The 13,631-nt window shown below is 44.6% G+C and overlaps 2 protein-coding genes across 2 annotated transcripts in view; one reads left to right on the top strand and one right to left on the bottom strand.

Moving 5' to 3' along the window:
* Window positions 1-3,768, bottom strand: part of mnat1 (MNAT1 component of CDK activating kinase) — a 46,659-nt gene extending 42,891 nt beyond the window's left edge. The window contains exon 1 of the mRNA XM_084143777.1: window positions 3,575-3,768. Within this exon, the coding sequence (XP_083999903.1) occupies window positions 3,575-3,663 (89 nt within the window). The 5' untranslated portion in view covers window positions 3,664-3,768. The remainder of the gene's footprint in view (window positions 1-3,574) is intronic.
* Window positions 3,769-4,669: 901 nt separating this feature from the next.
* Window positions 4,670-9,955, top strand: LOC311102408 (homeobox protein SIX4-like). Its single transcript, XM_084143742.1, has 3 exons — window positions 4,670-5,433; window positions 7,390-8,069; window positions 9,168-9,955. Exons 1-3 carry the CDS (start codon window positions 4,706-4,708, stop codon window positions 9,794-9,796), a joined length of 2,037 nt encoding a protein of 678 aa, XP_083999868.1. The 5' UTR covers window positions 4,670-4,705; the 3' UTR covers window positions 9,797-9,955.
* Window positions 9,956-13,631: the final 3,676 nt, after the last annotated feature.

The raw sequence follows: 13,631 nt of genomic DNA, 5'->3' as shown, positions 1-13,631 counted from the left end.
CAGAGATGAGATCAAAACAATGACAAAACAGTTACAGTAGATTTAGGCTAGAGATTAATACGTCATAAGGCATTATAAACTGCATTGATAAAGTAAGTCTAACCACAGGACTACTATTGTTGCATGACACACAAATCCCATCTCATCGTAAGTCAATGTCCACCAATAGGAAAGCATTCCAATGCAGGGGCTTCTTTCCTCCACAACCAATCAGGACAACACGGCCGTAGCAACGACCTGAGCCAACTTTGGGCCGAGCAACATTTACTCATCAATCACATCTTTAAGCAGGTAGGCGTTTACCCATCAATCACACTCAAGTGAGGGGTGGACCCTGAAGACAATGGAGAAGGCCTTAAGTCTTCCCTAAGTAGGCGGCTGAAGGGGCGAGCAGGGGGGCTGGATAAACGTTTTCACAGTCCACTCTTAAGTCTCTGAGAAGCTTTATTCCACTGGAATTCACCTTCTGTAGGCTTCCTGCTCCTAGCTGCCCACCTTCAGAAGCAAGCCCCAACATCTGGTTTCCAAATGGCCTCATCTGGGGTGACTACTGCCGTTTTAACCCCAAATTGTTGTTGCTTTTTCAATGTGATGAAATTCTGGGGGAAATCATCTTGGGCCTCCATTTTTTTTTTTTTTAAGTGTTTGTTTCCAAAGTCGCATTGCTTTCAAAACTTCTTTAGAATGTGGGTCCTTTAGGCCTAGATGCAGTAAAGCCTTTTCACCTCATCAGCAGGATTCTCAATGAAAAAGCAGTTATGGGAGAAACTGCAGCACTATGGGCTTTACCTGTTTACATATCAGATATGGGTCAATCAAAGCAAACTTGCCAAAAGATAATTAACACCAAAACACCCTCTAGTATAGAACAGAGCTCACAAAACATTGCAAATAGGCCTAGTGTTCAACAACTGCTGGATTTGCCACAAAAACATAGATGAAACAAAAGTTATCCTATACGTGGTTGGTCCCCAGGACCATGAGAGAGCCCCCTGATCAAGTGCAGCCCAGAAGGGGCAGATGTTCACTGTGGCCCCAGGCTACAGGAGATGTATAGGCCTGGCCATATGGAGGTAGAAGGGGGGTTTCTGCTTGTTTCCACGGGCCCACAAAGAGCCCATTCATCAAGCAGGGACAGGAGTGGGGCGTAGCTTGCCCCCTGCCCCGTAAATGGACCACACAACGGACCCTCCACAGGGGAAATCCTGTGTAATTCTAGAGCGAAGAGGTGAAGCTATGAGAAGATTGGAGGGAGGAGACTTTCAAAGTGAACTTGCCATCTTTAGGCTAGGTCCTCTCAAGCGAGCCATCTGTATAGGACCCTCTCTCTGATTGTGCCTTTCTCCTGCTGCTGGGCATAAGGGCTTGGGAGAGACCATATGTCTAGCATCATACACACAGTTTCTCCAGCATACGCTCGCTCTCCCTCTTTCTGTCTCTGTTTCCTTCTCTCCCAAGGCTGCTCTCACTGCAGCAGAGTGGTGAGTGAGCCCTGCACCCCCCAGCCCTCGCTCTCCCTCACCTGTCCTGTTCAGAGCTCCTGGCTCATATCTCTCCCATCTGCAGCTGTCAGCAGGTCAGGGGGAGGTAAACAGGGGCCTGGCACAGCAAAGACACACCCACCCCTCCACCACAACCCAAGGGCCAGTGACATTGCCTGCCTGCCTGCCTCCCTCCTCTACGGTAGAGAAGGTAGGAACAACACAGCCACATAGGGGCTGGTTCACCCGTTTCTCCCATGAAGCCCTCTCTATGCTCTGGACTGGGCCTAGGCCCAGACAGGAGATCCCTTTGTGTAGCAATCAACTGTAGTAATCATCAAACACTGCTAACCTGCTGTGACGCCCTTTTCCTGCCTGTGACACCCAACACATTTACATTTACGTCATTTAGCAGACGCTCTTATCCAGAGCGACTTACAAATTGGTGCATTCACCTTATAGCCAGTGGGATAACCGCTTTACAATATGTTTATTCTTTTTTTTTTTGGGGGGGGGGGGTAAGGGGGGGTAGAAGGATTACTTTATCCTATCCCAGGTATTCCTTAAAGAGGTGGGGTTTCAAGTGTCTCCGGAAGGTGGTGAGTGACTCCGCTGTCCTGGCGTCGTGAGGGAGCTTGTTCCACCATTGGGGTGCCAGAGCAGCGAACAGTTTTGACTGGGCTGAGTGGGACCTGTACTTCCGCAGAGGTAGGGGGGCCAGCAGGCCAGAGGTGGATGAACGCAATGCCCTCGTTTGGGTGTAGGGACTGATCAGAGCCTGAAGGTACGGAGGTGCCGTTCCCCTCACAGCTCCGTAGGCAAGCACCTGCAGAGCCACAGCCAAAAAACACTGGGACACTTGATTGGCTCTTAAAACTAATGGGAAGAGGAATGTTATAAATTACACTGTACAAGCATAAAACAGGATATTTTTGTTTCTTCAATTTCATTCAAACATAGTAAATCATAATCAACACATTGTCTATGAAAAAATCTAATTTTTGTGACAGATGAGATTTGGTTCTGGGTTCTGAGTGTAAATATTGTGCATCAACAATAGCACACCAAACCTTGAAATCATGAGTTATCAAATGACCAGCAGCCGGGACAGTCAAAAACAATTACCAATGTGTGTGGTTGCAGTTTCCTAGCAGCACCCAAATAATCTGGTAAACAGTTCTTAAGAGCACCATCAAGGTGACTGGAGCTAGGAAGGGCGATCCTCTAAATTGCTTTATTGCAAAGTTATTTAAATATTCTCCAAGGGTGACCCTGCGTCCAGATAGAACAGAAGTTATGAGTGTGCTGACCTGATGACGAAGCACGGCCACTTCCTGATGGTACGGATAATAAACATACAGGGTCTTACATATGCTCCAGCAGACACCAGCATTTTCCTCACGCTCCACTGTCACTGCATAACAACACCCATAAAATCGTGGAGACTGGGAGGACGTCTGGGCTTACAAACAGGGGAAGTAATTGGGGACAGCTTTCTTGCAATCTTTTTCTGTTACTTCCAAAGAGACTGAGGCACTACATCAACCAGAGTTGATATCTATATGGTTACAGTTCAGTATCACATGTTCTTATAATAAAAATAAACAACAAGCCAACGTTGTCTATTTAAGTGATAATGCCCGAGAAGCCGGTGTTTGGAGGATATATTTGGCACGGGTGTTGTTAAGCCCGCGACGAAAAATAAACCTGTGCATACTGTACAGCTTGTAAACAAGACACACTGAGACACACTGAGACAAGCAGAAGTGTTTATGTTACAGCTAGAAAGGGAAGATGAAAAACGGCAAACATGTTGACATCATGCACCTACATAGTTCTTCACTTTCAGCTTTGATAGCTACATAGCAGATTAAACTCAACTCCACGAGTTGAGTTTAGTCGGCTAGCTCCATAGCAGAAGTACCACTAGCTAACATTACAGTTTATTTTCTATTCCTTGTTGTAGTTGTCTGGCTAAATAACATATATAACGGGTTGAAACCCTGCAGCTATATCTATGAAGCTAGCTAGGTAGGCTAGCTCGTTTGGTCACTGCTGCGCTTGCTAGCTAGTTAACATGAATGGATACTCACAGCGTGTGGCCACAAACGTTCACCATCAGTTTCAGGGACGGATTCCTGTATTTTGTTGTCTTGCATCTCGGACACCCTTGGTCGTCCATCTCTACAAAGCACAGATATGAGAGAAAACAGATGTCAATAACGAACTAGCTAGTAAGTTAGCAATCTTTCTTGACAGTTCACTCAAGCGGTCAAATGTGTCACCTTAAAATAGTCCCGATGAGAACGTCGCTGGTAAGAACTGTTCCTAGTTAATGCTTCCTCAAAGCGCACCTCACAAAGAGGACAAATGCACTATAGTGATAAATATTGTTATTGTCCAATGATTACAAGAATAAACTCACACACGACCATTTCAGAATTCCACAATGCTTAGTCCTACCGGTATTTCAAAAATGTAAACTGAAATGATGCATATTCATTTGAAAACATGAGACACTCACTAGAATAATCAGCAAAAAACATTGTTAATAATAATAATAATAGGCTAAAAATAATACCTAATGATAATAGGTTTATGCATCATCTATATATTATTTTTGCATTATGATAATCAAATAGCCTATAATTTCATTTCCATTAGCCAAGCTAACTCATTAGCCTAACTTTCATCAGTTTGCTTTTTTACATTAATCGAAGTTGGAATTGAAGGCATAATGGCAAGGGTAGGCTTTCATCTCACCGAGTATTTATTTATTTCTCTAAAAGGGGCAGTCCATTGTCACATAGCTCAGTTGGTGCAGTAAAAAAATAATATGCCATAATGCAGACTTTATGGATAGTATTTTCCGCTCCCATAACAAAATCCCAAACACATTTACCTTGTACAGGTAAGCCTCTGAAATACGTTACGTCATGTTTGAGTGACAGCTGCAAACCAAACACTCGTCTCTGGATCGCGGTCGCTCCTCCCTGGCGTAGTCCGTCGTAACCAATTGGGTGGCTCTCCTGCAGACAGACCCCAATGCCCCCTTCTTGCTACAGTTCCCGCAGAGTAAAAGTCACGTTGGAACTAAAGGGGAGAGCTATCCATTTACAGCTGCTGCCAGATATTCGATCGCGTTCGCATGGCGAGGGGGTAACCTGATCGGCTGAAGGCTTGCCGAAACCAGGGAGGAGTGACTTACCAGGAAGGCTTGAAAAATGTATTCTTCTTCAGGAGAAGTCACAATTTCAAATAACATCAAGAAGGAAAATGTAAAGACGGACAAGCGAGAGTGCATCAAGCTTCTAGCGCTGGATACGGCGGAGTTGTCTATGGAGCGCGCAACTTCGAACACTGATGCAGTCCACAGTGAACTTCTGGTGAGCGCGGCTTCCTCGCTGGCATTCTCCCCCGAGCAAGTGGCGTGCGTCTGCGAGGCTCTGCAGCAGGGAGGCAATGTGGACCGGCTGGCCAGGTTTTTATGGTCCTTACCACAGAGTGACCTGCTACGTGGCAACGAAAGCATCCTGAAAGCCCAAGCTCTTGTCGCTTTTCATCAGGCTCGGTACCAGGAGCTCTACAGTGTTTTGGAGAACCACAACTTCAGTCCATTCAATCACTCTTCGCTGCAAGAGCTATGGTATAAGGCACGGTACACCGAGGCAGAGAAAGCGCGGGGGAGACCCCTGGGCGCCGTGGATAAATATCGCCTGCGGAGAAAGTACCCACTACCCCGGACTATCTGGGACGGGGAAGAGACAGTATACTGCTTCAAAGAGCGGTCCCGCAACGCGCTGAAAGATCTATACAAGCAGAATAGATACCCCTCTCCAGCCGAGAAAAGAAACCTCGCTAAAATCACGGGACTGTCCTTGACGCAGGTCAGCAACTGGTTCAAAAACAGGAGACAGAGGGACAGAAACCCGTCCGAAGCACAATCAAAAAGGTGAGAAAATAATCCGTTGATTGCTTGATTTTACGCAAATGGCACAGTGTGCGTAATGGCGTACTAAATTCAATAAACTCATAAATGCATTACCAGGAGTCATTTTGAGAGATTATTGCTGGCAAGGTCGAGCAGGCTTGCCTTGTATCATACATGCACACCTGACTGTAGCCTCTAACTATTGCGTTGTAATCGCTCATAGAGCTTGGTGTGTGAATTGACAGCGTAAATCATTCACATTATAATATTGGCACAAAAAATAGTGTGCCAGGTAGCATACACGCCGCTAATGTTTTGAAATATGAGGCTGTTGCCATCCAGATCAGGTTTCATTTGCGTGTTCGGGCACTAAGAGCATGGACACTAGTCCAACATAAGCCTACTCTATTCCAAATATAACTTTCATAGTCTAAATTGTGTTATAATGGTGTTATAAATAAGTTGTTTTTATAGATGTAGCCTATAAATATGAATAGTCTCCGTTCTTGTGTGTGTTTGTGTGTGTGTGTTCAAAACCAACTGAATCCAATTCTCACCACATAAATCACTTTGGCAATTTACTTTTCCTCTTAAGCCGGGGGGAATCGGAACACCTCCCCCTCATTAGAAAATCCCCCACCCCCAGACAGATAGATATTATTCCCTTCTTTTTATGTTTTCTTCTCTGTGAGCAAAGCTCGCGCGCACCTGGTGGAGGTGACCTCTTACCCACCCGGCACACGCTGGTTGAATCAACGTTGTTTTCCACGTCATTTCAACGAAATTACGTCGAACCAGCGTGGAATAGACTTTGAATTGACGTCTGTGCCCAGTGGGTACTCTCTCTCTCTCTCTCTCTCTCTCTCTCTCGCTCTCTTTCTCTCTCTCTCTCTCTCTCTCTCTCTCTCTCTCTCTCTCTCTTCTTCCTCTCTCTGTCTCGCTCGCTCTCACCACAAACTTCCCAAAAGATGATGTCATAAATTGCTCAAAGGCATTTCCACTTCATTCCAGTTTGTGTGGGCCAATAATTATATTGGCAATGACTAAACATTATTGTGCTTTGAGTGACAAAATAAGTGATTATAAGCCGGAGTTATTGAGTTAATTTATGGAGAAGAGGAATAGGTTTTACGCTTCTTCAATAATTGGCATACAGGCCTCAGGACGATGAAGAAGAAGTTTCTCAGAGTCAATGAGGCTCTTTATTTTAGGGAAATGCAGGTGTTTCAGTCACTCACTCATGGTGAAAAATACGATTCAGATGGCATTGTTCGATTTCCTAATATTTTACTAACATTATTAACATAAAAAGTGAAGCTACGCCAACAGAAAAATAAAAAAACGTTATATGCCAATGACCACTTAAGAAATTACAAATAAAGGTATTTGACCATTTGTGTTGTCATGCTGCGACCACTTGCATTTGTGACCCCGTAATTTATTGCGCCAAATGGTAGGCCTGAAGGAGTATAACTAAATGAGGGCTATAATACAATTTACTCTCCATGTGGTAAAACGTTTGGTAGTAGACTTTCCTCATTAAAGCCATGTTTGTGAGATCTCCATGGATCACCTCTGTTGTTGTGCCCACAAATATCCTATAAAATTATATAGCCTATGTAATGTGGTTGTATCACTATTTCAATAGGCTAAGAGAGTTGAGGTATGGATAAAGTTGCTTTGACATATCAGCCATATTTCTTTGTATGCAAATAATGTATTTCTATGATTATTTCAGTTTCAAAATCTGTCTGTCTCACTAAATCTGTTGGTAGTAAGACTCCACCTCTGCACTCATCAGTGACAGCAACATAAGTCAAACCAGTAGGACAACTTACTTTGCTGAGCTCAATTCTTCCTCATACAATTCCATCAATAAAGTCTACCATGAGTTAAGAAGAGGACATATTTTCTTCAGAGTCCCTGAGCTGCTTTCAATATCTCACTCTCTTCTCCCCCCGGCATTTTTTCCCACAGTGAATCTGATGGCAACCACAGCACAGAGGATGAGTCTAGTAAAGGGCAGGAGGAGCTCTCTCCACGCCCCCTCTCCAATTCATCTGACGGGACGATGACCCATGGGGTCCTCCCCCTGCAGACAGGGTCTCTGGACTGTGGGGTAATCATCCAACAGATTGGGGACATCAAGATGCCCCCTGGATCCAGCAGCGGGGTGCTCTTCAATGGAAACCTAGTGACAAGTAACCCCTCCACTGTCTTCCATAACGGTGGCTCGTCTTACCTCCAGGCCCCCAGCAACATCCTGTTCAATGGGCTCAACCTGGGTGTCCAGCCCCTGGCCTTCAACCCCCTGCGGCCCTCTGGGGGGGTCCTGATGGGGGGCTCTGGCGTGGACATGCAGATGCAGGCAGGCCAGGAGAAGGGGCTGGGCGGCTCCAGTGTGGACTACGCCTCCTACTCCGGCTGTGTAAACGGGGCAGAGGTGAAGCTGGAGGGGGTTCACAGCATGGCAGCTCAAAATGGCGACTCGTCCATCCTCACGTTCAGCTCGTCCTCAGGGGCGCTCCAGCTGGGCGGTTACAGTCTGGTCCACGTGCCCAGCGGCGTATCCGACGGCGAAGGGACGTCACTGCTCAACAGCAACTTGGGTCTTCCTCCTCTGCAGCTCCCCTCTGGCTCCTCATCACTCTCACAAGGTGGGTTGACTTTACCTCATCTACGTGGTTGTGTGTGTGTGTATCTGGGGGTGTTGGGCAAGGCAGAAGATACATTTCCATTCTAACCAATGAACAATAATGTTGTATTCTATTCTATTCTACATTGAAAACAAAAAATCCACATTTAAGTTGTGCTGATAGCAGTTTCCGAGGTATTGGTGACAACTAGACTGTTCTATATATAGTATTATAGCATTTTAGGTGCTCTTCCAACTGCTAATAGAGAAAGAGAAGTGTGCATTACATTAAAATGGTGGTGGATGACCCTAACCTTTCAAACATCTAAAATATTAGAGCAACTAAACCCCTCTCCCCTTCAATAAAATGTATGAGTCCTAGGTTGAAATGGAAATGGGTGTAGTCACCAGCTCTGTTATGCATTCAATATGACTGAGCTGCCTTAGCATTTGGCCTTCTTGACTTTGGGTCTGAGCCCAGAGGCTTTTTACTACACTGCAATGAGTTGGGGCTGGACGCAAAGGCCACACACAGACACACACAGACACACACACACACACACATCCATATTTTCTTGTGTGGTGATATAAGGTGGTCCTGGAAAATTATAGAGATGAATGGAACACAGGTTCTGAAGTCATCATCAGTCATCATCACTGCACACTCCTGACCTCAGGGGGAGAGAGGAGGAGAATCTGTTTAAGACAATCACAGGACTGAAAAAAACATACTAACGAGGAGAGAGTCATTACAGCACTTAATTTGACACAAAGCAGAGAACCCATACCAGGACAACAGCAAAGTAAAATGGAAAGAAGAAAGCCTTCTTGCTGGCCCATAGCAGGCTTTTACATCAATACAACTATCCTGGGTCCCACAGGGCCATCTTAAAAAAACATGGAGTTGTGAGAGAGACACAGCAGAGATTTCAGATGGAATTCTGCTGCAAGTTAGAGTAGGAGTGAGTAACAGTAAGAGTGAAGCCAAAGATTTACAGAACTATGTTATAGTCAAGAAAGAGAGGAGGTTATAGTGGTTCAGAGATAAGAGTATAAAGTACTGTTAGACGAATGAAGTATGAAGTGTTTAGGCTAATGATCTGTCATTTGAATATCTCAGGTACAATCCAAATGAACAATGTAGCAGTCAGTTCTTCCAGTGAGGACTCCTACCACCACCAGCACCATCAGGACAAGCTGGGCATGGCCCCCATGCACCCCAGCACGGTGCTCTACAACATGGGCGATGCTGGACAGACCTCCATCAAAAAGGAGCCCCTGGAGGGAGGTGGGGGCGGTGGGGTGTACTCCTATCACCATGGCCTTCACATGGACCCCAGTGGGCAGCTCAGCTACTTCTCAGCCCCCCTAACCTCAGAGGAGGTCCCCTCCAGCCAGGGCTCCTCCTCTGACGTGACAACGGTCAGCTCCTCCAGTCCAGAGCCTGAGGTCTACACCACCCTCACCGTCAGCACCCCTCTGATGGTCCAAACAGACCCTAACGGCCACCAACTCCAGCCTGGGGAGTACCTCAGGGGCCACAACCCACAGCCTGTCCCCTCCTCACACCTGCTGGGCCCTGGCATGAACAACAACTACATGTCTGTTTCGGAGAACAAGGTGGACGCTAGTGGTGGTGGGGTGAATGAGATGGTGCGGGTCATGTGTGGGGAAATGGAGCCGGGGGAGGAGAAGGAGCTGGCCAAATTACAGACAGTGCAGATGGAGGAGGACATGGCTGACCTTTAACCTGTAACCTATGACCTTTCATAAGCACTCATATCTGCCCAAGCAGATATGGTGAATCTTTTTACTATGTGTTTTTTTTTACCATTCATTTCCTCTAACTGTTAAATTATTTGCTAATGTTGTGTTCATTTTACATTACAATAAACTCTATTCAGATACAAACCCCTTGGACTGGCACCATGAAGTCGTCCTAACTAAATATTTTAAAAGCCCCCGATCTTTCCTCTATGCCTCGCAGAAAGTCATAACTGGCTGTCCCTTGCATTCATTTGAACCACATTTTAAGTGTGCATTTTTTAAAGAACACACCTGCTACTTCCGGTTGAGTGGACTTGATCTGCAGAACAGGTGTTGGAATGGCCCTCGTCATGTGACCAGGATGTTCCTTCAAACTAAGTGTGTCATCTGGGTGAAACCAAAAAGGTCATTTAGTAGGGGCAGGGGAGCGTCTCTGTGAAAATGTTAATTAAAACCACTACTACTGCTGCACTGAAAACCACACATAAAAGCACATAGGAATAACAGGAAAACCCATTGTGCACAGCAGTTGATGATTTACGCAATTTAGTCCTTCAATAAGAAATTCATGTACATTCTGCCTCGTAAAATGTCAGACTTAAAATGGGCGCAGGTAGCCTCAAGGTTAGAGTGTTGGGCTAGTAACTGAAAGGTTGCTGGTTCAAATCCTGGGGCTGACAAGGTGAAAAATCTGTTGCTATGCGTTTGAGCAAGGCACTTAACCCCAATTGCTCCAGGGTCACTGGACAATGGTGAGTCCACTCCCTGTGGGTGTCTCAGGGGGAGTTGGGATATGTAATGGACAAATATAAGCATCCCCCAAATTATTATTATTCACTGACCTCTCCCAATTTGCACTATTGCATCAAAACATACGATTGTAGCTTCAAAGAACATACCTTTCCCTCTGGGGGAAACCTTAGCAAATCAATACTGTGATATTTGTTATAATGTGTAAAACATATTTCAAGCTTCATATATTTCAAGCTTCAACCATTATTGGAGACAGGGTGAGGTCATAAAGGGGCTGTTACACAGTCTGTGTCTAAATGAACATAGTAAGACCTCTATATGCTGTTTGTTACGTTTGGCAACAGTATGTCCCATCATTCATTTCTAAATGTCTCACAAACTGTCTTTGTGAAAAAATACATCAATGATATTTTTCTACAAAGATGCACGCACATTGACTGGTGTGCCTGTTTGTGTGTTTGTATGAGAAACTGGGAGGGGAGCATTGTGTTTGATGGAGGAGAACCACATGCAGGCTGATGTGTTTTATATGGAGAGGGATTTCTATTGTGTCCCTTTGCATGGCAAACTGAGTTAACAATATTAGAATGTCTTGTTACTAGTGCCTTTTACTTTTAATTGTTAATTGTAAATAAGATTGAGTGTGGCTAACAAGTTCTCTACACTAAATGATTGATGTGTAGGTGCAGAGTGTGACACATGCAATGCATTCATGGGTTTCTGATAAAGTTTAGCTATTTCACTTTGGGTCATTTCCTGGTTTTGTCAGATAGGGGCATAAGGCCTGTTATGTTAATGTTGAGAGTAAGTGGACCTCATCAGTCAACAAATGTATCTGGAGCACACAGACACACAACACAAAACCATTATACGCCATCTCAACCGCATGACCAGCAGATGTCATTTACACATAACAGTAAGACAGACAGTAAGACATAGAGTGGCCAGTACATTTTTCTTTGTCAGGTTCCATGACCTAAACCCCCATTCAGAGTAGTGCTATGAACAGACTGAAAACGGACATAAAGAAGACATTATAGAACAACTTTGTCTACTTGCTCTGATGTCATATACCAAAAATTAGCCATAGGCATATGGTAAAACAGATTGTTTTTTATTTGATCTTGAACTGTATGTTTGTAATCTGAAATGATGTGAATGTATTTTTCTAAATCTCCATACTTCATTAAAAGTTTATATTTATAAAAATATAAAACTGTTACACTTTTTTGTCATTAACAAAGTTTTACCTTGGCTCCTTTACCAATAATTTCTAGATTAATTTTTTATTAAACATTTGAGTTGGGTTTGTGTTTAATGTTATGTCTACAGGGGACCTACATTCTCGAGACAGGAAGCATATATCTTCTATATATTTAAAATACTTAAAAAGCCAAACTCTGTGATGATGGGGGTGTAACAGCCGTGCCCTAATCCAACAAGCCTAGAACTGTGCTCTGCAAACCTGCAGTGATCATTTGCACATGCCTGGCAACCTGGAGTTCATTAGCCCTCCTTTTCTCATCTCAGCCCCCGTAATTCAAATAAACAGCAATGAGATTTCCAGAGGTACTGCTCTTAGGGGTGGGGGGTCTACAGCTCCAAAACACCCTGTCCAAGGGCCCTCTCCCTGGGCTAACCCAGAGCAAGCCCTGCCTGGCTCACTCAGCCAACCCACAAGTGGACGAATGAGTCTGAAGTGCTGTCACTCACAGGCACTGTGTGTCTGTACAGAGAAAGCCTGAACTGCTCACATGGCTTTGGGGGATTTTACATTATCTTCCACCCAATTCTGATTCACTCCGCTGGATCCCAAATAAGGCTAAGTAAGATGGGGGGGTCGTGGATAGGTAGATGGAGAAATTGTAGTGGTTTTGAGACTGGACTATAGGCCTTATCCTCTTTGTAGATCATTTTTATGGGTTCTATGCAGATGACCCAAATAAACAGAAGGTGTTTGTCTCCGCTCACTGAATGGTGATGAGGCCCGGACAGAGACGGGGGAGAGAGGGGGAGAGAGGGGGGAGAAAAGGAGCTGGAGAGCCAGGTTACACTGGTGTATGGTTACCTGTGCACAGGTGACCTTGCCACAGGCATTGGATTAGCTGATTGTTAGGTATCAGGTAAGGCCTCCTGTAATATTGAAGAGGGTGAAAAAGGCTTTGTTGAAGCCCTGAACAATGTCCCATTGGCAACTGGAGCCCATGTTCTGTTGGTCTCACGGGGTGGGGCCCCTGAAAGCTCCAAATTCCACATTTTTATTGTGCCTGTAGAATGGAAAGAAATGAACAGCACATTCAGTCCTTTTTTACGGAAGACTAAACATTATTTTGAAGAACATTTCTACATATGTTTGTAATATTGCTATTTTATTTTAATTACAGTAGCCTACAAGGCAACCTTGATAGACGTATTGCATATTTTATTTTTCCAAAAAGTAACGAATACATACATCACTTTAAAAATTACACACTTGTTTATATAAGATGCTTCCAGCAGCTATCGTTTATGATCAAGTACACTCCAATCCAACGTCATAATAATGTTACCAAAAAGTGGAAGAAGAAAGTAGGCCTATTATTTTTTCCGCAATTTAAAACGTACACTGTAAAACATGCACGGGCGAGCAGTAAAAGAAGGGAAAACCCCCCAGAACCGAGGCCTTATTAAAAACGGTGACCTCTGATCTCTTGAATAGTTTCAAAGATGACATTTAATGCGGCGCAGCAGACTGCAAGCCATATGTAACATGACCTGGGGTGCGCGGTACTGCGCTGATCCACGTCCCACTCACTAATGAGAGGCCAGGGGTCGCTGGGTGCTGCACCGCTCCAACAGACCCACCACCAATACTTTACCCACTGAGATTAATTTGTTGGGTTCCGAAAGAGAGAAGTAAATAAATGAAAGTAAATTTAGTAAATGTAAGTAAAATGATGCATTGTTGTTGAAAACGGGCACTCTGCGGTGTTTACGATGTGAGATGTGTCTGTGCGTAAAATCCATTGGGAATGACAGAGGTTATGAAAAAATGTATGCACTCACTAACTGTAAGTCGCTTTGG

This window comes from Coregonus lavaretus (genome assembly GCF_964263955.1).
Source record: "Coregonus lavaretus genome assembly, chromosome: 27".
Taxonomy (NCBI): Eukaryota; Metazoa; Chordata; class Actinopteri; order Salmoniformes; family Salmonidae; genus Coregonus; species Coregonus lavaretus.
Note: the sequence above shows the minus strand (reverse complement) of the source record. Positions and strands in the feature narration are given on the sequence as shown.